Here is a 22,932-nt window from a genome sequence, read left to right on the forward strand (position 1 = left end):
ATCAATTATGATAATACTTTATAATAATTTTTGGTAAAACACTTTATAATATTTTTCTACTTCTGCATCATGGTTATTATAGCAACGCTGTAGACATTATGTTAATTTATTGGTAACTAGGACGAGTCTTTACTTTTGACATGTACGTACGGATATATCGGATTATAGATCTATACATAATTTGTGTGTTTTATACCGTCTAAACGAAAGAAATTTGTGTGTTTTACATTGAAGTTATGGTTGCAGAATTCTACAGATGAATATTGTGGCATAGGTAATAGATGACCTAAAAGATCGAATGAAAAATACTTAGTTCTTTCTTTTCTTTGATATTTTGTACCTGCAGGTGTGTATATTATCCAGATAGGGACAGTGCCGGTGCTAGATATCAACTACAAGCTCCGACCTGATGAAGTTTAGAGAAATAAAGGGCCACGTCTAACGGAAAAGTTGCTAGTTCTTTCTGTTGATAGCAGTCTAAGGGAAAAAGCAAAAGGTCTTGAGTTCAGTGTCTCTTGAAGGCTAAACTTTATTTTATTTAAAGAAAAGAAAGATTTGGGCTCAAGATAACATTTATTTGTTTCTAAATCTTTTTTTTTTTTCTAAACCTAAATTTTGAGAACCAATTCTGGTTAAGAGATTCTCAATTAGGACGTTCGTGGAATTCATTCATTTCTCTCTTGAGATGGAATGATTATCGGAGATCTATAATATATAATTGTTCAAAAATTAAGATATTCAAGTTATAACAACTAAAAATTCAATCATTTAGAACAGAAAATTAACTTTATATAATCATAAAGTATAAAAATATATAAAGCTAATTTTCTGTTCTAGATGATTTAATTTTTAGATGTATATAACTTGAATTTATATACATCTCAAAAAACTATATATAATTTTAAAAAGAAAAAAAAATGTCAATTTCATTTTTCTTAGTGTTTTGTTTTCTTCTTGTTATTCAATGATTTCTATTATAATTTATTTCTATATGCAATTAAATATAAAACTTCTCTTTTTGGTATAATCTAATGATATGTCAGTCAAAACATAAAACTGATTCTGCTCTAACCGGTCCTATGTAAGACCGCAAAGGGGGCATTGTACACAGCCGTTTCGCGCATGTTCAGTGCTGACAGCACTGTCCGGGCAGGGATGCAATTTCCAATGAGAAGAAGACACATAATCGATATACAGTTGTTTAATTCCGTAAAGGCGACCAATGATAAGATTCGTTACACAAATCCATGAAGGCGAATCTGTAATTCTGAATTCTTGAATTTATATGACCACTAACTGAAACTGTATACATATAGTGAATAACGTAGTTGACTAATCTCATGTTCTTCATGAATTAATAAGCAAAATTTCAAGAAACTTAAAATTAACTAGAGCTTGACCCGCGCGCCCGCGCGGATTTATTTTCACTTTTTATATAAATGAATATTATTTAAGTGTTTATTGGTTTATATTTTAAATATTTATCATATTTTAACATTTTTATAAACACAACAATCAAATAGTTTACATGCAGTAAAAAAATAGTGACCCATGTCCGATACTAAACTTTCGAGAAATATTGATCTATTGATATGTTTGAGTAATATTTCTTTTAACATGAAATTGTTTTTCAAATGTAATTAGAATTTAAATATAATATTTTGATCAGATATGGAGCATACGGTGAGATTTAGATACATTAGAAAAGAATATTTGGTTATAAACATTAAACAGTGTTTTATAAGTAATTCAAAGATATTTAAATTTTAATATTATTTTCTTTTGAAAATAATTAATAGTAACCGAAATGGTTAAACATATGTTGTAGAAAATTTTGAAATATATATAATATTAGGCGAGATTTAATTATATTAAAAATAATATTCAGTTACAAATATTTCATATTGTTCTATAAGTAGTTTAAAGATATTTAAATCTTAGCATAGATAGGTTTTATTGTTCAAAATAATTAATGGTAAGTTAAACATATATTTTAGAAATATTCATTATATTGTTTAATATCGAATTTAAACTTGAATTATGTTCAAAAATAATTAATGGTAACATTATCCAAGTTTAATATTGTTAAAATCAATTTTAAATTTGAATATTCCCAAAAATTAGCTAATTTGTTTTAGGAAATATATTAAATACGAAAATTAAACTAAATTTGATTTTAGGAAATGATTTAATAAATAGGAAAAGACAATGATTACTTAAAAATAGGTTCATTTAATTACTTCAATGGCATACTATTGTAAATAAGTAAGAAAACATAAGGGCATTTTATTTTTGTACTTCTCTTTTAATAGTATAGATTTTCTTTTGAAAATAATTAATAGTAACCGAAATGGTTAAACATATGTTGTAGAAAATTTTGAAATATATATAATATTAGGCGAGATTTAATTATATTAAAAATAATATTCAGTTACAAATATTTCATATTGTTCTATAAGTAGTTTAAAGATATTTAAATCTTAGCATAGATAGGTTTTATTGTTCAAAATAATTAATGGTAAGTTAAACATATATTTTAGAAATATTCATTATATTGTTTAATATCGAATTTAAACTTGAATTATGTTCAAAAATAATTAATGGTAACATTATCCAAGTTTAATATTGTTAAAATCAATTTTAAATTTGAATATTCCCAAAAATTAGCTAATTTGTTTTAGGAAATATATTAAATACGAAAATTAAACTAAATTTGATTTTAGGAAATGATTTAATAAATAGGAAAAGACAATGATTACTTAAAAATAGGTTCATTTAATTACTTCAATGGCATACTATTGTAAATAAGTAAGAAAACATAAGGGCATTTTATTTTTGTACTTCTCTTTTAATAGTATAGATAGATGAGTAGTACATCATGCAAGAAGATTATTGAAGTTATCAGATTTAAGACTGCTCTCGTTGGATGATAGTACACACAACTACATTTTTTATTATGAAAATAATATTTGAATAAAGTTTTAAAATATAAAGTATGGCATACGTAATTAAAAAAAATATATATATATAAAATACATGTCATAAGTCATAACAATACAGTGGTATTATTATATCTTAGCTAGAATGAAATATATATAATTAATAACTTTTATATTACACAACTATGACATTATGGTCAATGATCTACCACGTCGTGCGTCAGAATCTATCGCATAATCATTTATCATAATGGTGAAGTCAATTTAAATTATTTTATGTCAACTTAATTTTATATACAAACATAGCAAAACAAACGAGAAATTTGGTATAGTATTATTTCACAAGTAGTCAGTTTTCAAACTCGGATCCGGCCGGCTAAGTTTGGTGGAAATGGGAACTGACCAATAAATCTAACACTAGAACAATTCAGACAAAAATCATAATATATATGTAGAACAATGGAAATTTACGTTTAAATTTTAAATTGTACAATTCTCAGAACTATGACATTTATGTTTTGTTAGTACAAACTACCACCGAAATCATAAATTATAAAAATAATAGAAATTTTAAGTTTAGTTAAGATTTCTAAAAATTTAGAAAAGAATAATTGAATGTTTCATATGTTCCTAGTTAACTTTGTTAAGCAATACTGAATTTACTGGCATTTTTTAAAAACATTAGTATTTTTGGAACTGAATTTTCAGATAATATTTTAGGATCTCTGTTTTTTTTTTTTTTTTTTATCAATAGGATCTCTGTTAAAATATACATTATACAGTGACAAAATATATCTTTGACAGCTTTATTCACCTAATCACCTTGACAGACACACTTTACAAACATCCACAATGTTGATACAACAATATTAATATGTTCTCAGTATTGTAAAAATTGGGACAAATCTTATTTCTGGTTCTTCCCTCAAACAGATACATATAGAATCATATATAACACATTTTCTCCAGGGAGCATTTTTATTTACTACATACATACTAGAATAATACCATACCTCCTTAAGAGGTTTCCCACACCTTATAGTCTCTGCCTTCGACGGCTACAGACCAGTTTTGGGATCCGCTTGGTGGTTCGTAATGCCCTGGTCCGATCTTCATTGCAACTTTCTCATCTATTATAGCCGCATAGACATCTCTCTCACTCTTTACTATGTTCACCTTTACAATGTATTGAACAAAGTAGTCTAGCTTAAGACCTGACGAATTTAGTAAAACAACGTTTAAGAGATTGTGAGTTTTACCTCACTCCGACAGTGGAGTTTCTGTCTGTTCCTGAGAGACAGAAGAGAAGCGATCTCGGAACGGTAGTCTGAGTAGATGTGGTCGAAGAAAACAGCTGGTGTTCCTGGATGAGTCAAGATGTAAGCATATCCTTGCATCTCCTTCCCTCCTGGGAATCTCCAGTGACCCTTTTAGAAAGGAGGAAGAAATTTCGTTAAAGACGGTTATTTAAAGGGGGGGTGACTACAATGGTGAGAAAGTAAAACCTGAGTAGAGCCAGTATCATGATTCTCTATGAAAGTCACAGCACGAGATGGCCACCATCCAACGACACCAGGAGGCTTTCCTTTTGGGTCTGAGAGTCTCCAATATTCACATTTTTGAAGTGCCTAACACGCAGACAATGCTTAACCATCATATCTCATAAACCAAAACAAAAGGGTATAATATCAAAGGCTACAAGATGTTGAATATTGTTAGTACCGCATGGAGAATTCCTTTGGTCGTGACATCAAAGGCACCAGCAGCTCCACTGGTAGCATTGATCCAGTCAACAATCCTTTGACGATGTGCGTCTTGATTGTAGTCCATTTCTCCATACGTGTAACTTAGGGAATCCCAGTATTCACCAACCGCAAAGTATGGTTTGCTAGCATCCATGTAGTCTTTGACATAACCTCCCCAGAACCCTCTTACGAAATCAAGCCTCCATCCATCATACCCAACTTCTTCTCTGCAGGTGAAATCAGACACGAGATACCAGAACCAATCAGCAGCGATTATATTACGAAACTTAAAACAAGGGAAATAACCTCATCCAGCATAGCCATTCCTTGATATCCTTCCTAACAAAGTCCTGTGAGTGATCTATGTTTGGAGCAGCATGAAAATTATCTCCACTGCTCTTGTTTCCTCTACCCTGAATTGTACCATCAAAGAGTAATTCATTATCTTCGTCAAACACATTAGCCCTAAGATAACAACACGGCAGAATTTGCCTGTCTTTTTGTTCTATAGCTCTAAGATCAAAATTGTATTGTTTCAACTTTAAAGAAGCAAAAGGTTACCTGGAAATGAGGGTCATCTGCAACTACTGCCCTATCATCCCAGTTCAGACGCCCTCCAAATAGATTCCATACACCATTTGAATTCTTGAAGTGTGCACAGCGGTGATTCAACACAGCATCTCCCAAAACTTTGATCCCAACCTTGTGGAATCTCTTCACCGTTTCTTTTAGCTCATCAATAGTTCCATATCTGAAAGTTTTCAACAACAATGGGGAAACAAGTAATTCAGATACTTGCTATTTTCTTATCTGAGACACACTACCACTGCATTATATAAATTGCCATTAGTATTGATGACCTCCTAAGAAAAATAACATATACAGCAACAAAAAAATCACTCAACCAGAATTTCATTTAATCCCACTTGAAGACACAACCCCAGATTCATGACAAGCTTTAAGCAACGATAGAAAGTCTGTTGATATTGCAGAGCTCACCTGGAATTCAAGTTGTACAGGTCTTTAGGCATGTACCCTTCAGGTGACACAGATTCTGTCGGTGGTGGTAACCATAGAACGGTGAATCCAAGTGAAGCTAGCTCATCGGCTTTTTCTTGAAGTTCCTGATACCATCTCCCAGATTTATGGGATTCCCAGTTGAATCCCTGGCACAATATCTCAAAACCTGAGCCAGTTCCCGAGGAGATTTTAATTTCAGGCTTTTCATCCTCTGATTCTAAATCACTTTCCGGGGTAAAAGCTGGGGTTGTACTTCTGAATATGCTATATGCCTCCGCAGCAAGTTTCTCAATTTCTTGAAGAATGTTTTCTTGCACTTCTTTCACGTTTGTCTTCTGATTCTTGTGAGAGGAAATGTCAATTGCCAAGTTCCTTATCTCAGTGATGATTTCTGCAGTGAATCCACTATCGGACACTTCTTGATTTGTCTTTGGTGTCTTTCCACTCACTTGAGCAGCTTTAGATTCAACGGGAAGGGCTGCTGAAGTAAGGAAAGGGACGTAGAAGTCTTCTCCCCTGTTATTTAGCCAAGTATTTTCATTTAACTTGAGCACAAAACATAATCCTTCGAGCTCTTCATCCAGAGAGAATAATCCAGATAATCCATTCCCATCGTCTTTTCGCTGAAGAAGGTTCATATGCATAAGAATTCAGATAATGTCACTGATGGGAAAAGAAAACATTCTAATACGAAAGGTGAACAGAAGATTTAGTTTCTTTGTTGATAACATGAAAATGATCTCCAAGGCGCCCACAAAAGTATGTTGAAGTAGCAGTAAAGACATGAGTAATGGCATTATATGGTCAAATCGTAAATGCATGCAATCCAAAGAAACTATCTACCAGGAAATGAAGAACCTAATGTATAGTGTTGCTAACAACCCTAATGCTAAATTTCAAACCAGGCCTGTACAACCTGCCAACTACTTGGACTGTTGTCAGCATGGCCAGGTGCTAACGAAGAGCTAATTTTAAATCTCACAGACTTAAAATTAGGGAGACACCCCAACACAAGTGGTTATTGGTAGATTTCCAAAGCTGAACATTCAAAGGAACATACTTCTACATTTACCTGTAAACGAGTGCGTAATGCCTTGTTCTTGAACAAAGATGTTTCTTCTGGATGTGGTTCAGCTGGAATTTCCCATTTTTTATTGCCATTTTTGCAAACTCCCCAGTGGACAGTAACATCACCCGGTAAATCAGTTTCAATCGATACAATGTTCTTCGATGTTTCAGGGCATTTCCTTGCAGTGACACTGACCGAGTTATCACCGGCAACATGTTTACTAATTGGCATCTCCTCATAAAACTCTTCAAGACCTTTTCCTTCTTTTGTAGAACCAGACGAGCTCTTCCCTTTTTCTTGAACATCTGCACCAGGCTCATCTGGTTTGACAACAATGTTTGAGAGCTTCCCAAGGGCACCTAGGTATTCAAGAGAAAGCAACTCTCAATCACTGGATTTCTTAAGCTTGAATTATAATTCGTTAAAAGAGAATGAGGATACACACAAGGATGAGAAGATGCCAAAGTATAAAATGCAAAACCAGTAATCAGAACAACAGATGTAACTGGCATAAGAAGTAAGTAGTCTACACTGAAAGATATAAAAAACGCCCCAGCCACTTACCGAAGCCTTTCTTAGATCCGATCAAGTTCCCATCATCAGGAACATCGTCCAGAAGAGGAACCTTAAAATCTCTCCCTTTGTGCTGATACCAAGCCCCAGTTTCTTCATCCTGGAAAACAACAACAGTCAAAGATTAATATACATATAAAAGGCAAACGAAAAGTTCACCTTCGTGGCAAAGTGTTAAGCAACAGATACAGAACCTTCAAAACAAAGTTGAGAGCTGCTACAGAGCTTTCCAGATTCAGATTAATAGTGACTTCATGAAATGAATCTCCTTCTGATAACTTCTCCAAAGGTGTCTCAATAGCATAGTCCTGCAAAGAAAATGTTACAATTATTCAAAGTAACGATAATGGAAAAGGAAAAAGAAAAAAACAAGTGGTATACATACTTTGATGGCAAGTGAGCCAGGTGGTCTCATATCTTCCGGAGGTTGATCCCATTCACTGTGGAGATTTCAAAGGTAAGGAAATAATAATGAGGAAAGAGATGAAGAAAAGGGAAGGACCTGCCAGTGTCACCAACATAAGAAACACCCCAGTGAAGGATCCATTTCCCAGGAAGACTACATCCAACACTCAGCTCCCAATCATTCTCCTTCACTTTCTTTAATCGCACATAAATCTTTCCTTCTGCCTATCGCTCCCAAAATCGAAACATGCCTTGTTATATATATAGATATATATTTTTTTTTTAATGATTAGCAAGTGAAAGAAGAATAATTATGCTCGGTGCTGCTACACAAAAACCAAAACATAATGTTCTCATCGATCCACAACTCAATAGAATCAACTTAACAAACAACATGATTCAATCAATTTTAAGGAATAGCAAATCTCAAATGTGAACCAATCAAAATTAAGCCACAGTTTACCAACAAGCACTTAATTAATCGGTGAATGTGTGTGTTACGGAATCGAGAAAACCTTATCGATTCGCTGGACGGGGAAATTTTCATTGAAGATGACATCATCCGATTGAGAGGTTGTTTCCACGACAGCAGTATCGGAGGAGCTAGCTCGAATCGCGATGGACCTTCTACGCTCCGAGCTGAGGAAACCTAAGCTGTTTCCGGAGGCGATGCCTCTTCCGATCGAGTGTAGCTTCTTGGAAGTGAAATGACAACGGAGATTCAACGAGGAAGGCAAGAATGTCCTAGCTCCGTTTAGAGAGGTGCGGCGAAGAGGAGAGTGGTGGAGAAGAGGCTCAATGGGAACGGTGGACATTGCCGTTTCCTGTAGAAGAGAAGATATTTTTGGAAGGGAGAGTGGAGGAGAGAAGAAGAGGTTAAGAGTCGTTTGAAATTATTATTCTTGTTTTTTGATTATAAACTAAACTTTTGGTTTTTTGGTGAAAAGGGCAGATACCTTTTTATTTTCTTGAGATTCGAGTAAAGCGTCGTCTACTCACTTACTATCCACGTCGGCTCCACTTATGGGTCCCACCCTTTCCCCCTCGTCGGCCAACTTTTTTGGAACAAAATCGTTCTCTTATTCCAGTTTAGTTTCCTCTCATCTCATGCTAATTGTGGAAGTCTCTTATTCCAATTTAGTTTAACTTAAAACTAAATAATGGTTCTATATTAAAATAATAGTTTTAAATTTTTAAGAATTTTAGTTATTAACAACGATAAAGTACATATTAATTATAAAGCTATTCAGTGCGATGAAATTATAATTTCTTAAAAATTATCAATTATAAAAATACGTGGAGTGCCGTGTGCCTCGTGGAACTAGTCGGTTGATCTCGGTTGCTGGATACCCACGGGTATCAAAAAAAAAATTATAGCGTAGGTGTAATAGAATAATAGTAGACACATTTTAAAGAAAAATAATGTTAAATAAGTTGTTTTCTGTTTAACGATCTGACGGCTGAGCGATGAGTTTGGGAACGTTTTGAGATTCTTGTTCCCGAATCGTGAAGCACAGATCTCCACTGGTGGGTATCGTAGATATCTAAAAAGTAGGTACCTTTCTTTATTTAACAAGTTAAATAATTGGTTTTATAAATGCTATTTTCTCTGTTGTTAGGATAATAAGCTCATGTTTCTACCAAGGACCTATCTTGAACTAAAGTCCTAATTAGTCACTCCCAACTTTGTAGTAGCAAAATCAAGAGGAGAAAAATTGTAAATGAAACCAAAGTCTTGAACAAAAAATAAAAAAAAAGAATCAGTGTTATCTTTCAGAAGAAAAGATAATCAGCTTCACTCGCATATAAATTTTGTAAATATTTAGTTTTTAGTACCCAAATTGCTTCAAATACTCTCAAGCCCAAAACATAACTAAAACCAAACATATGATCCCGTCCACAAGCCATAAACAAACCAACGATATGTAATTTTAAAAGGAATCCATAAGGACTTTCAACAATAGAAACACAACTAAACCCTGAAGAAAGCTTTGTACTTTTATGATCTCTTCTTACTCAGCAGCAGCGTTTCCCTGAAGAAGACCATCCCTTATCTGTGAAGCAATGTCCTTAACAGCGCCTGGACCGTGCGGTATGAACACCGAGTTTGACTTCGAAGACGCGCCAATCTCCTTCAAAGTGTCAAAGTACTGAGTGACCAGAACCATGTCCATGACGTCCTTGGAAGATGTCCCTGGAACAGACTCAGAGAAAGCCAGCACGCTGTTTCTCAGACCATCCACAATGGCTTGTCTCTGACGTGCTATACCAAGACCTGAAAGGTACTTGGACTCAGCTTCTCCTTCAGCTCTCTTGATCTGAAGTATCTTCTCCGCCTCTGCTTTCTCACTCGCTGCCTCTCTCATCCTTGAAGCTGTCATGTTAAAGCTTTGTCAGACAACAAAAGTCGAAAACTTGTATATACCAACAACTAAGCTTACCAGCATTGATCTCATTCATAGCCCTCTTGACATGCACATCAGGCTCGATATCCACAATAAGCGTCTGAACTATCTCATATCCGTAATGCGACATAGCCTGTTACATAACACAACAGCAGACTGAGTCTTTTTTGCTCAAGGAGATGTCTTGAGAGTGGTTTGAATTACCTTCTCAAGCTCACTCTCAACGGTTTTCGCAATGTCGTTCTTCTGCTCAAAGGTGGAGTCTAGATCCAGCTTAGGCACACTTGCTCGGATCACTACTCCCAAAACAAACCAATGGTGAACACAAACAACACCGACAAGTTAATAAACAAAAAGGTGAGATAATGTAGAGACGAAACCATCAAAGACATAAGCTTGAATCTGGTTCCTGGTGTTGCTGAGCTTGTAAAAAGCATCCTGAGCACTCTCAGCTAAAGCACGGTATTGAATCGAAGCAACAACGGTGACAAAAACATTATCCTAAAACACAAACAAAAGAACAACCATTAACAAACTATGGAGGAGAAGACACACAAAAAAGAGTGAAAAGCAAGAGAGACTTTAGTTTTGGTCTCGCAGCGAACATCGAGCTGTTGAACACGCAGGGAAAGGTGACCAGCGACTTGACTCCCTAGGCACCATGGCAAACAGTGACAACCTGGCTCGAGAACGTCGTCGAATTTGCCAAACGTCTCTTTGATTGCAACGGTCGACTGGTCGACTTGGACACATCCTAAAACTTGACCCATTTGTTATTTTCCTGTAACCAATCAAGCAGAACATGAGAAGCATAAGAAGATATATAATCACCAAGTCTGTATAAATATCTGGCAAAGAAGAGAACAAGAAGTAAGGACCAAGGCAAAGATTCTGTAACCCATACACCACACAAAAGTCAACAGACAATTCAAACTTGTCTTCCTATAATCCAAGGATAAGATTATTTTAACGAAAAATCAAATCAATTTTTAAAACCCCATTTAGACTCAGATTTTTATTTAAATATTTCGTCTAATTGAATCCTAGTGAAAGAACAAAATATCCGAAACCCTATTAGCCGCATAAAAAAAATATTCGAAATTCCCATAGAACCCCTTCGCCATCTACAAAGCACACAAAGAAAGAGAGAACCAAACCCTAATTTCGACAAGATTCTGTCAAAAGGGGTCCACAAAAGAAAATTAGCTACCGAGAAGAAAGAGCAGAGATCTATAGAATCAATGAAATTACACAAAAGTGTGACAAGAGACGCGAATCACAGAGATAATAAAGGAAGGGACAAAGGAAGGTTCAGACCAAACCGTGTTTGTTTTCGTAAGTGAGAGTCTGATCTGCTGTTCTGTTCTGTTCTGTTCTGTTTTGATTTACACCCACTAATATAATAAAGTAACATCATTATTCGACTGACACTTCAAAATTAGTTCATTAGTTTCATTTTTTAAGATTAAACTAGATTTTGACCCGCCCTTAAAAGGGCGGGTATATTTTTTGTTTTATTTTATTGTAAAATATTAATTTTCCGTCTCATATTTTTCTTTGTAATGATATTTGTATTTTTCTGTAATCATATGTGTTAAATTTTTAATTACTATTAGTAAGAGGTTTTGATAATTTGATTGAATTTGTGATGTTGGATACTCTACATGTGCTATCGTTAAAATTATATGGTTTTCATTTTTTTTATTTCATGTATAATTATAATAATGTTATAATTATACATAATAATTTGCCATGACGTTAAATACGAATTTTGTAAATTTTGATCCAGGGCCACGTGAATTGTTAAAAATCGCGACAACGTCTTAATTGGCTTAATTGGTTCAAACGCAGCGGTTGCGGTTGCGGTTGTGGGAGTTTGTGGATGCGGACGGTTGCAGTTTCTAGCGGTTTTAAGAGATTTGTACGATTGGTACTGCGGTTAAAAATTGGTGCGTTTACGGGTTACTTATGACTGGTTAACTACCAAATGTGGTAACAGTCAAATAATAAATTAACAATATTTACATTTAATATAATTATAAAAATATCAAAAATCATAAAATTATAATAAATATAAAATTTATATTTAGAAAGTTATAATTTTAATTTTTGAAAATTTATTGAAATTTTTTTTATTATAAAATTTTATAATATTAATTAAAATATAATAGATATATTTTAATATTTTCATAATCTCAATTTTAAATTTTTTATTAATTAATTTTACTTTTGTATATATATTGTTTTTAAAAAAAAAATTTTACCCTCTCGCAACCGTCCGCAACCGCAAACGTTAGCTGGAGCCAGCTTTTGAATTTATGAGATTCGTAGCGGTTTGAAGCGGTTTATAGCGATTTGAGTGATTGTTGCAAACCGCCGACAACCGCTACCAACCGCAAAAGCTGCGTTTGGATTTAAATAAATAGTGACAATTTGGATTCTGACCCGCCCTTTTATTTTTTGTTTATTTTTTTTTTTGAGAAATTTAATTTTTGTATTTGTGTTATTTTTGTAATCATATTTGTTTTTAGTATTAATTTAATTTAATATAATTTTTGGTAACTATATTAAATATGTCAAATTGCATAATTATATGTCATATGTATATCAAAATTATTTTTAAACTTTATTTTTAAAATTTGCAACATATTATATTTTCTTAGTAGTTACCTAACATAATTAGTCAAGAAAAATATTCGTATCCAAAAAATCTGACTCGGAATCGACCCAAAAATCAAAGTTTCATAATCTATTAGATTTGGCATATATACTTGAATGGTTCTTAAGAGATATCCGAAAACCAATATCAAATCCAACACGCACAGAAAACCGAACAAAAGTTTTGAAAAATATTTGAAAGATAATTTTTAATATATTTTGTTAAATATATATATGTAAATGGGTTAATAAGGTCTTCACTAAACATTTAACAAATATTTTTAATCGAATAACCTATTTAAAACCCGTTAAACTAAAACCCGTAGAATATATTTTTATAAATAATACTTCCATAATAATATCAACTGATCATGTTCCTAATTTAATAGAATAGATGGATTAGATAATTTAATTTTCTTATAAAAAAACTATCTAGAAAAATAAAATTTTTAAATAAATAGTGACAATTTGGATTTTGGTTAGATATGGAAGTTTGTTGATTTTAAATTTTGGGGTCACAGGAGTACATATATTTCAGGATAATGAGTTAGATATAGGAGTTGTATATATATTTCACGAAATTTGTTGTCATTTATAAAATTTGTTGCCTTTATAATAGGAGTTTAATTGGTTGTGTAAGGTGGTTACGTAAAATTCTTAATTGAGTTTAGTAGAATAGATTTTTTAATTGAAAAATAGAAGTTTTATATGTTTGTAGTCCTTAAAAATAGGACATTAGTGGTTATGGAACTGCTTTGTTATTGTTGTTTACGTTTTATTTAAAAAGTGGCAATCAAATTTTCCTGAAAAGTAGGATTTTAGAATTGCTAGAACTGCCGTGAAAATTTAATAGTATTGATAAAGTGATATAAGCAGTTTTATGTAGATGATGTATATTTTTTTTAATTGGACTCAACTATTATCAATGGGGCATGTTTCTGTTTTAATAGTATTGATCTTTTTTTACTAAACTTGGTTAATTTTTGGTCAGCAAAGAATAAGTTAACTTAGGCCCATGTAAAGTGTTCAACAATGTTTGGGCCCCATTGCTTCATCCATATACCTTTCTCAGCAATTTCACATACACAAAAGTCAGCCGCATAGCTAGCAATAGCATTCTTTTCTCACAAATATCACTTTGTTAATATCTTTGAGAGATCAAGGCAAAGGATGAATGAAGTTTAATAAACCTAACCCTTGTGAATATATCAAACGTCAAGCTTCCCTCAGTACCGTACAGCACAAGAAACAATTCAAAAGTAAAAAGTTAAAAACTAAACCAAGTTAATTAAATATCATAATCACTCGCTGTACATTCCTTAGTCCAACGAGTAAAAAAAAAAAAACTCCAACACCTCCACTATTTACCTGACCACAACACCACTAGTTTTATCCCCCCCATTCATCTCTTATATATATCAGCCGATGAAAGTAAGAAAAAATAATACATTTTTCTGCTCTTTTCCTCCATTCAAAAACCCTCAAAAGTGGATCATATTTAGCTTCTTGAACCTGTTGATCTGTACTTGTAACGCATTGCCCAGAAGAGATAGTGCAAGAAGTTAGCTGCGCTTAATACACACATTAGCCAGTAGAAGTAGTCTAGTTTGTAACGGTTTATCCTCTCTCCTCTCAGCCAAGGCCTGTTCCCTGAACTCCCTGTTATGCTGTTCACTATCGAAACGATCACCGAGCTTAGGTAATACCCCATCGCCAAGGAAGCCCACGAGAGCGACGTCGCTAGAGATCTCATAGAGGCTGGTGCTTCTGTGAAGAAATACTCTAAAAGTCCAGCTAGTGTGAACAGATCAGCTGATCCTAAGAAAAGATACTGAAGCGCGATCCATAAGAAAGTGATTGGTAAGGTTTCTTTTGAGTCAAGTAACCCCGCGTCTTTGGCTACACCCTTGCGTTTGATCTCAACGAGAGCTGCAACGGCCATTGCTAGTATCGAAAGAACTAAACCTACTCCGATTCTTTGTAGATGAGTGACTCCCGTTTCGGTTTTGGTTGTTTTTCTAGCGAATGGGATGATCAGATGGTCGTAGATAGGTGCGAGGATCATGATGAACACGACGGGGAAGACCGGTAATGAAGCTGGAGGGATCTTTAGGCTACCTATCTTTGTGTTCATGGAAGCAGCTTGTTGGACGGAGAATGTGGAGAGCTGAGCTAAGCAGCAGTTGAGCATGATAGTGCAAGCAAATATAGGGAGCATTTTGAGCACAATCTTCACATCCTCTACTTGTTGGATCGTGCATTCTAACAACTTATGGTCTGGTTTCTCCTCAGCAGCTCTGTTTAAGAATCTCAGACTGTTGGTTAGTTGTGTCTGAGGAGGAGGCACTGGTTCTTGATGACGTGGCTTTTCAAGTTCTCCTGATTCAGTAACTTCTTTTAAATGATTAGAAGGGCTAATAGCTAAATTCACAACCGCATTGCTTGGACTCCCACTAGAACAACTCTTAACAGAAGCAGCAAGAAGAACCTGAAACAAACAAAAACCATATAGAACAAATAACTTACACAGCACAAAAGATAATATTATTGAGCCAAATGAGCCATAACTAAATTACTTCAAATCATAAACCTTTTTTCCTATCAATATTAAATCATAATTTTTAATCACTAAATTCAAACTCAAATATAAAATAAATTTTTTTTTAAATTAATGCTATATATTGATAATTTTGTTTTTATACTAATTTTGGAATAATAAAACCTTTTAGTGCTATTTCTCAACCATATACATTACTTAGAATACACGTTTATCCTTGATCTCAAAAAGTGAGGAAAAAAACATACCTTCAAGATTGTGGTGAGAGGACTTCCACATGGGATCTTGTTCCTATAAAACTTTGAACCAGAGAGAAAGATGAGAATCGAGACGAAGATGGCGATAGTAGAAACACCAAATCCCCATTCCCATCCTTTGTTGTCTTCTAACCAAACCACGAACGTCACGGCCACGAGTGCTCCACAAGCAAGACAGAACACGAAGTAGTTGAAGTAAGTTGACCTTTGTTTCCGGCCTTTAGGTGTACTCTCATCGAACTGTTCTGCTCCGTGCGACGGTAATGACCCTTTAATCCCTCCCACTCCTAAAGCCACAAGGTACAATCCTACAAACAGCATCGCCGCCTTAGAACCACTCACCGATTCACACGTGGGACCATCGCACGTTGGTGGCATTAAGGATGGTGTTCGAGCTTGGATAGTGAGTATGATTAATCCCTGCACGAGTCCAAAACTATATTATAATCCATTGATTAGAGACGTTTTGTTTTCTCGGAGTTACAAAAGAATATGGGACCAGGGACACGTGAAGAGCACGCTAGTGAGTTTAACCCTTGTGGTTCATGAGAGTCAGAGCAGCGACGTATACAAATAATTGAAAGCGTTACGAACGATGAAACGTCCTTATTAAATGAAGTATGGAGACATAACCTAATTTCCGTGTGGTCTTCTCATTGGCCAATGCAATTTTTCTTGAGAAGAACGCAGTTCGGTTACGCTGACGTAACACCGGGGTTGTTTTATGTTTTGGACTGTTGTATACGAATTGCCATACATTATCCCATGATATACTGATATATGTTATAGGTGACTATTTGATTCCATAGAATATATGCTTTATCTTATAAGTAAATGATTCAAATCTATAAAAAGTAGTTTAAATTTGGATATAGTGCGTAGTACTTTATCTTGAAATTGTAAGTTAAGTATATTTGTAAGTTGTAAACTGTAGTAAAAAAAATTTGGGTAAAATAACTGTAGTAAATTTTACAAGGGGTAACATATTATCAGAGTATATATCAGTGCAGAGCTAACTTAGCTCAGCTGAACGTGATCCACTAAAACCTAGGCATAATGGGTGATAGATAGAATAGCGTTAGCGTTTGAGTTTGCGTCACGTTTAGAACGTCCAAACGCTACCCACACATTATGTAAGAAGAGGCAACCATTAAGAGCCCAACTGTAAGTTGGAACTACAAGTTTGTTTTGTTTTTTGTAAGACTATGTGGCAAAGTCACGAGGGAACGAGTGGCAGATGTTATATAAGTGGACATTATAGTTTCATTACCCTATCAAATATGAAGGCAGCAAGATAACACACACACACAGAAAGGCAAGGGCGTCTTTTAGTCTAGTTACTGAAACTCAGGAAAGAGTTTGTTTAAATTTCCTTTTCTGTCCCTAAGACAGTGACTGTTAAAAAATGAATAGCTACTAATAAAAATACGGTAGGTCCCTGTCCAACATACGATTTTTTATTGATGGTATCACGTATGTCACATGTGTTGTGTTGGGAGTAGGGCGTTGCGTATTGATACGGTACCGTATCAAAGTCACGCTTCTTACTTTGTCCTTTTTATTAGCATACCAATGCACGCATGGTTCGTTGGATTTTTTTTTTTGCTTACAAAAAAAGCTTTAACTATCCATTTTCATATGCATAATTTTCTTTACTTTTGTGATAAATATATACTAGATAGATATGCATGTGGATCTATCAATCAAATGGTTTTGTGTAATGTGAATGGATTTATTGTTTTGGTGGCTATTCATTTTTTAAAAGTCAACCCTAATAACTTCAAACTTAAGCCAAACGAAAAAAAGAATAAAGTAAAATTTCAATCATTAACGGATAAATTTGATAAATTTCTGAAGTTTAGATTGGGGGGGGGGGGGGGTATTCAAGCCATTTTGTTGTTCTTTTCTCAAGTGAAAATTCTTCAAACTAATAAGGGTTAGCAAATGTTAAAGAATTAGGTTAACACCATTGATCAAAAGAGTAAGTGAAGTAGGTGTTACCAGAAACTCAATAGAGGCAGAGATGAGGAAGATGACGTAAGTGGAGAAGAACGCGTCGGAGAGGAAACCACCAAGAAGAGCTAAGAGAAAAGCTGTGCCCATGAAGTTGGTAACATCATTCGCCGATTTCGATGGAGACAAGTGCATGTACTCTCTTAGGTACAACACAAGGTTACTTGCATTCGCCAGATACGCTAGATTCTCTAATATCTCCACCACTGATTACAAGCAATAAAGGAAGACCAACCTATCAATCAGTTCACATGATCCATCAGAGTAAAGGGAGGAGAAAAGGAGGGGTAGATTTGGAATTTTGACACTGACCTAAGGTAAAAGAAGCGGCGAGCATGCCTCCGTGACGGCCTTTCACGGCGGCTTTGTTTCTCCAATCTGCGTAGCCTTCCCATCTTGAGACCTCTTCTTCAACTTCCTGTTATATTGCAAGAAACAAAAAGAAAACAATAAAAATTTTAGGAAAACAAATAATTCTGCAAAAGGAAACACCATCACACACAACAAATGACAAGTTGAACTCTTGAAACGATTAAGACTGAAGAAGAAGAAGAAAAATGTGAGAAGCTTCAAGAACCCACCATTATTCTCTCTTTCTTTCTCTCTCTCAAACTTTGAGGAGAAGAAGTAAAAATAGAGGTTTTAATTATGAGGAAATAAATATAAGTGAATGTGAGGAGGGTATTAATGAAATTTAAATAGATCGAGGAGAGGAGGCATTGAGAGAGGGTCCAATTGGGTGATAAGAAAGGAGAATTTGGGCCCTCTTTATTATTAGAAAATGACTTCATGTTGCCAATTTTTATGCTCTCTCATTAGGAAATAAGAAATGACATTTTTTTTCTCCTCTTTTTTTTTTTTTTGTTTTCTAGAAAAATGCTTTACTTCTTTGTTTTTATGGCACTAAAGATAATATTAATTCCAAGAATTTATAAAGCTAGTAATATAGTGGTGGAATAAAGACTAATCAATCATGTTTGTTTGCCTGCTTTACTTAATATGCAAGTTGATTTAAATGGGGTTTCCAATACCAATGTCACATATCTAAAATTGATTTTGTCTTTTATTCCCCACAAATTAGTGATTGTATATTTTTAAATGGATATCGGTTACTCACATCATATTATTCGGTAACATGTAAATAATGTTAACGAACAATACTTTTTGATAGTTCAGAGAATAACATTATAGTTTCACGTAAAAAAATAGTTTTCATGTTTGTGTGGACATAATTAATAAACAAGATCCTAAATATTTGAGTTTGGTTTGTTTTTAATGGAGAAGGATGCAAGAAAATCCAAAAGAAAAGTTGAAGGAAAGATAAAGGTGATGGAAATTGGAAGGAATCAAACCGTCCACTAAATGGAATTAAAATAAATCTAGTGAAATTAACTTTGTTGACTAAAAGAAAATGAAATAGAACATTCACTTCATCTAGACCTAGTGATTCATACTCTTTCTATTCATAGCAGTTTTGGGATTTACAATAATAGCCAAATTAACTGATGTTACTAATTATCCTAATTTTGACATTTTTATTCGTTTTAAACATAACCATAAGTAAACTATGTGTTGTCGGATAATAATAAACCACGTTTATATTTGACCCATAACAAATATCAATATCTACATATTCGGGGATTCTTACCACACGATTTATGTAGTTATAACTTTGTAATACTTTTCTCTTATCAGTTTATGTAAGAAACTTTGTGAATTTAAAAGATAATGTACACTGTTCTCTACTTCTCTTTGATGGTTTTGCCAAAAGATCTTGCTTTCGAAACTCCAATAATTTTATTTTTAAGATGTTAGCTTTTACAATACGTCATGGTTATCTTTCTCAAAATTATTTGATACTGAATCGGGATATAACACCATAGACACATGACTTGCTGTAGAATCGAAATATGATAGGACGGAGAAAATATTGGTTCTGAACCAGGTTTGACGGCAGTGATCAGTTCGATTTCGATCTGCTAATTGGGAGCTGAAGAAATATTAAACCAATAGATCTTAATTTCTAAATATTAAAAATTAAATTAATTAAACATAGATGGTGTGGAAAGGATTTTTTAAAATATAGTGATTCGTATTCGCCGTATCAGAGTTTACATCAAAGTCGACAGAATTCGTATATAAATAAGACTAGAGAAATCAACTACGTGTAAAAAACAATCGTAAATAACCATTAACATGGCATCAATTGAAGAATATGCTCGAAATTAACTAATATTTTTCTTTGGCAGTGCTATTCTACTATTTTCAGATTTGAATATCTTGATTATTCCTGTGCATAATATGAATACGTATATGTGTGTGCGTATATATATGTTGAAGTATATGATTCAAATTCACATCTCAAGGCTCTAATCACCATGAGACCTTTTATATTGAAGAATCTAATACTGTTTGGGAGGCTTTCAATAAAGTGATCTCATGCAACTAAAGAAACTAGTTGCGCATAGACAAGTGTCGTGTTTTCTTATCCATGCAAATATTTATTTTGCTTCTTGATTTTTTTTTCGCGTTTCTGAATTTTGCGGTAAACAGGTTTTACTAAGGGTATGACTGGTTTTCCCGCTACCACCCGCAAACGCAGCTTTTGCGGTTGGTAGCGGTTGCTGGCGTTTTGCAACAATCGCTCAAACCGCTCTAAACCGCTCCAAATCGCTCCAAATCGCTCTGAACCTCATAAATTCAAAAGCTGGTTCCAGCTAGCGTTTGCGGTTGCGGGCGTTTGCGGGAGGATAAAAAAAATTTATTTTTTTTCCAAAACAATATAAATACAAAAATAAAAAAATTCAATAAAAAAATTAAACTGAAATTATAAAAATGCTAAAATATATCAATTAAATTTTAATTAATATTATAAAACTTTAAAATAAAAATATTTTCTATATTTTTAAAAAATTTAAACTATAACTTTCTAAATATAAATTTTATATTTATTATAATATTATTATTTTTGATATTTTTATAATTGTATAAAATGTAAATATTGTTAATTTATTATTTAACTGCTGCTGCATTTGGTAGTTAACCAGTCATAAGTATCCCGCAAACGCACAAATTTCTAACCGCATAACCAGTCGTACAAATCTCTTAAAACCGCTAGAAACCGCAACCACCCGCATCCGCAAACTCCTGCAACCGCAACCGCAACCGCTGCGGTTAAACCAGTCAGGCCCTAAGTTTTTTTATTTGTAGACACGGGTTTTACTAAGTTAGATTGTTTTTCAATATAAAATCAATGATCGGTACATATTCCTTATATATTATTTAAAATTTTTTATCTAATATTTAATTGGAATTTTGTTTTGAATATACTTCTTCGAGACGATAATTCTTTAAACATTAATTTTGAAATAACGAATATGGATCAATAAACTACTTTTACACTGAATAAGATCAAATTAATTTAAGTGGACTGAGTTTTAATATCATATTAGGTTAAATGTATATCTAATCTAAAACTAAGTGGTAATAGATGCATTAGTTCATTTTTCTTTATATTATTTAAGACTAATTTTAATTTTTATCTTTAATAATGTACTTTTATTATATAAGTAATTTAGTGCTGTTGTTAATTGAACATTTATACATAATCAAACAACATACACAGTAGATATGGCCTTAAAATATGATGCATAAATTATATTGTTCTTATAATATTTCGTAGCACATATATAGAACACAACTTTTTTCTAAAAACGTCGATTATTTTTAGCGATTCCATGTAGTTTAATTTTTTGGGGTATAACACTGTGATTGATCCATAGATTGACTGATACACTAGTTTAAAAATTATCTTCTATTCATAATGGAAAACCATTATCATGAATCTAATGTTTCAAAAATAATTATCATCAGAATTTTTTTTATTTAATTTGGAAGTACTTTGGATATATGAAAATACGCGGAAAAATCTCTAAGGATAAGCATAGTTTAGGAATAAACCTAAATTTAAAAGTCATAAATAAAAATTTATATTTATGTAGATATAAAAGTAATATAATTTAGTGTGCATATCAGATAGACGAACTTGAAACGTGTTGGCATTTCAATTCCGTTTTTCAACTACGTCCAGATTATGAATCCCATACGTCATTGAAAATTATTCATGAAACTATAAGTATATTGGTTGAAATCATATAGTTTATCTATTATTACAAATCTTATGAATACGAAATACCTAATAACCATTTCTTAAAAGTATTAGGCTGAATATAAACAAAAAGATCTTGAAATATAAGCTTTTTGAGGTTTGGAGGACGCAACAAATACCAACCATTCTCCACTTCCGCTTAATTGTGGCAACGACCGACCCTCTCTTTTCAATACATTATTTATTTCATTTTCAATTTTTAGGACTCTTTTCATAAAGCATACAACAAATTGACAATTAAATACACGAAATAATGCATAACCAAAGTCCTTTAAACTGCCCGTGAGATAATTATATCTTCTTTTTATACTTTCCTTTTCTCTTGCTGTATATGAGCTGTGATATATTTGACCGTTGACTTCCATTTCCTGGACGTGACTTGAAGCTAGGAAGATCTTTTTAAAATGTTTTTGTTCTCTTATATTATCAGTTTTAAAGTTGGGGCCGTGTTCAAAAAAAAAAAAAAAAAAAGTTGGGGCCAACTCTGCAGACGTCTGCACAGTTCAGCGTCCAATGATATATATTAAGAAAGTTATAAAATGGTGACTTTTACATATATCTAATTACACCTGAATTATTGGGCACTATCCACTCATTGTCTAAATTGTCTAAGACTATTTTCAACCCGTTTCATTTTTTATTTTTAAAATTTATTTTGAAATAAACTTTGTTCAAATCCTATTTTATGTTTTGCTTTAAAATAAAATAGTAAATAGTATTGTTTCAAATTTAAATCACTCATTATCTAAAACTATTTCTAACCCACTTTATTCTTTACGTTTTACTTCATTTTGAAGTAAATTTTGTTCAAATCCTATGTACTGTATATTTCAGTGTGAATATATACTACATTTAACCATATGTTAGTTATGTACTGTATATTTCAGTGTCTATAAATTAGAGCTAATTTATATATGAGTTTTGTAGTACACTCAGATCATGCTGATAAATAAAATATATTCCGACATCAGAAAAAAATAAACCTAAAACCAAAACTAAACTGAAGTTTACAATACTAATTCTTTTTTCTTTACAAGACTGTATTTTAAGTATTTTGACTGATAAAAATTATGTTTACCTGAAACCACATATCTCCATATTGGCTCTTGGTCCCAATCAGACA

General features: G+C 33.2%; 3 protein-coding genes and 1 long non-coding RNA gene across 9 annotated transcripts; 1 reads left to right on the forward strand and 3 right to left on the reverse strand.

Moving 5' to 3' along the window:
- Positions 1 to 3,721: 3,721 nt before the first annotated feature.
- On the reverse strand, positions 3,722 to 8,676 carry LOC106432554 (alpha-amylase 3, chloroplastic). The gene is made up of 13 exons (XM_013873402.3): positions 8,267 to 8,676; positions 7,849 to 7,976; positions 7,732 to 7,786; positions 7,541 to 7,654; positions 7,338 to 7,446; positions 6,777 to 7,132; positions 5,684 to 6,327; positions 5,246 to 5,435; positions 4,991 to 5,097; positions 4,662 to 4,911; positions 4,445 to 4,567; positions 4,199 to 4,366; positions 3,722 to 4,115 (listed from the first exon to the last, which is right to left on the reverse strand). The coding sequence occupies exons 1-13, from the start codon at positions 8,564 to 8,566 to the stop codon at positions 3,957 to 3,959; spliced, it is 2,703 nt and encodes a 900-aa protein (XP_013728856.2). The 5' UTR covers positions 8,567 to 8,676; the 3' UTR covers positions 3,722 to 3,956.
- Positions 8,677 to 9,602: 926 nt separating this feature from the next.
- On the reverse strand, positions 9,603 to 11,580 carry LOC106432564 (hypersensitive-induced response protein 2). 5 transcript variants are annotated; one of them, XM_013873413.3, is made up of 6 exons: positions 11,474 to 11,580; positions 10,738 to 10,937; positions 10,537 to 10,657; positions 10,361 to 10,452; positions 10,193 to 10,289; positions 9,603 to 10,125 (listed from the first exon to the last, which is right to left on the reverse strand). In XM_013873413.3, exons 2-6 carry the CDS (start codon positions 10,924 to 10,926, stop codon positions 9,764 to 9,766), a joined length of 861 nt encoding a protein of 286 aa, XP_013728867.1. In that variant the 5' UTR covers positions 10,927 to 10,937; positions 11,474 to 11,580; the 3' UTR covers positions 9,603 to 9,763. The 5 variants fall into 5 exon arrangements, with proteins under 5 accessions (XP_013728867.1, XP_013728866.1, XP_022544863.1 ...); XM_013873412.3 differs by having other exon boundaries at positions 11,479 to 11,576; XM_022689142.2 differs by lacking the exon at positions 11,474 to 11,580 and adding an exon at positions 11,408 to 11,457.
- On the forward strand, positions 11,258 to 12,210 carry LOC125576308. Its single transcript, XR_007314722.1, has 2 exons — positions 11,258 to 11,491; positions 11,946 to 12,210. It is a non-coding gene; the product is annotated as an uncharacterized LOC125576308 (long non-coding RNA).
- Positions 12,211 to 14,074: 1,864 nt separating this feature from the next.
- On the reverse strand, positions 14,075 to 18,447 carry LOC125576309 (protein NRT1/ PTR FAMILY 4.6-like). Of its 2 annotated transcripts, none has more exons than XM_048736085.1 (5): positions 18,223 to 18,447; positions 17,954 to 18,059; positions 17,630 to 17,847; positions 15,620 to 16,048; positions 14,075 to 15,302 (listed from the first exon to the last, which is right to left on the reverse strand). In XM_048736085.1, the coding sequence occupies exons 1-5, from the start codon at positions 18,430 to 18,432 to the stop codon at positions 14,313 to 14,315; spliced, it is 1,953 nt and encodes a 650-aa protein (XP_048592042.1). In that variant the 5' UTR covers positions 18,433 to 18,447; the 3' UTR covers positions 14,075 to 14,312. The 2 variants fall into 2 exon arrangements, with proteins under 2 accessions (XP_048592042.1, XP_048592043.1); XM_048736086.1 differs by having other exon boundaries at positions 17,630 to 17,876; positions 18,223 to 18,327.
- Positions 18,448 to 22,932: the final 4,485 nt, after the last annotated feature.

The sequence above is a fragment of the Brassica napus genome, chromosome A7 (assembly GCF_020379485.1).
Source record: "Brassica napus cultivar Da-Ae chromosome A7, Da-Ae, whole genome shotgun sequence".
NCBI classification, from domain to species: domain Eukaryota; kingdom Viridiplantae; phylum Streptophyta; class Magnoliopsida; order Brassicales; family Brassicaceae; genus Brassica; species Brassica napus.

Bases quoted from the DNA above. Each gene is read 5' to 3' on its own strand.
- LOC106432554 (XM_013873402.3), bottom strand. From the start codon at position 8,566: ATGTCCACCGTTCCCATTGAGCCTCTTCTCCACCACTCTCCTCTTCGC. The intron at 7,977-8,266 runs GTTTTCTCGATT...TGGGAGCGATAG, and splicing joins CCGTCCAGCGAATCGATAAG to GCAGAAGGAAAGATTTATGT. The intron at 5,436-5,683 runs GTGAGCTCTGCA...GAAAACTTTCAG, and splicing joins CTGTACAACTTGAATTCCAG to ATATGGAACTATTGATGAGC.
- LOC125576309 (XM_048736085.1), bottom strand. From the start codon at position 18,432: ATGAAGTCATTTTCTAATAATAAAGAGGGCCCAAATTCTCCTTTCTTA. The intron at 17,848-17,953 runs GTCAGTGTCAAA...GCTTGTAATCAG, and splicing joins CGCCGCTTCTTTTACCTTAG to TGGTGGAGATATTAGAGAAT. The intron at 16,049-17,629 runs GTAACACCTACT...GGACTCGTGCAG, and splicing joins CTGCCTCTATTGAGTTTCTG to GGATTAATCATACTCACTAT.
- LOC106432564 (XM_013873413.3), bottom strand. From the start codon at position 10,926: ATGGGTCAAGTTTTAGGATGTGTCCAAGTCGACCAGTCGACCGTTGCA. The intron at 10,658-10,737 runs GTCTCTCTTGCT...TTTGTGTTTTAG, and splicing joins GCTGCGAGACCAAAACTAAA to GATAATGTTTTTGTCACCGT. The intron at 10,453-10,536 runs GTTTCGTCTCTA...TTTTGGGAGTAG, and splicing joins TCAAGCTTATGTCTTTGATG to TGATCCGAGCAAGTGTGCCT.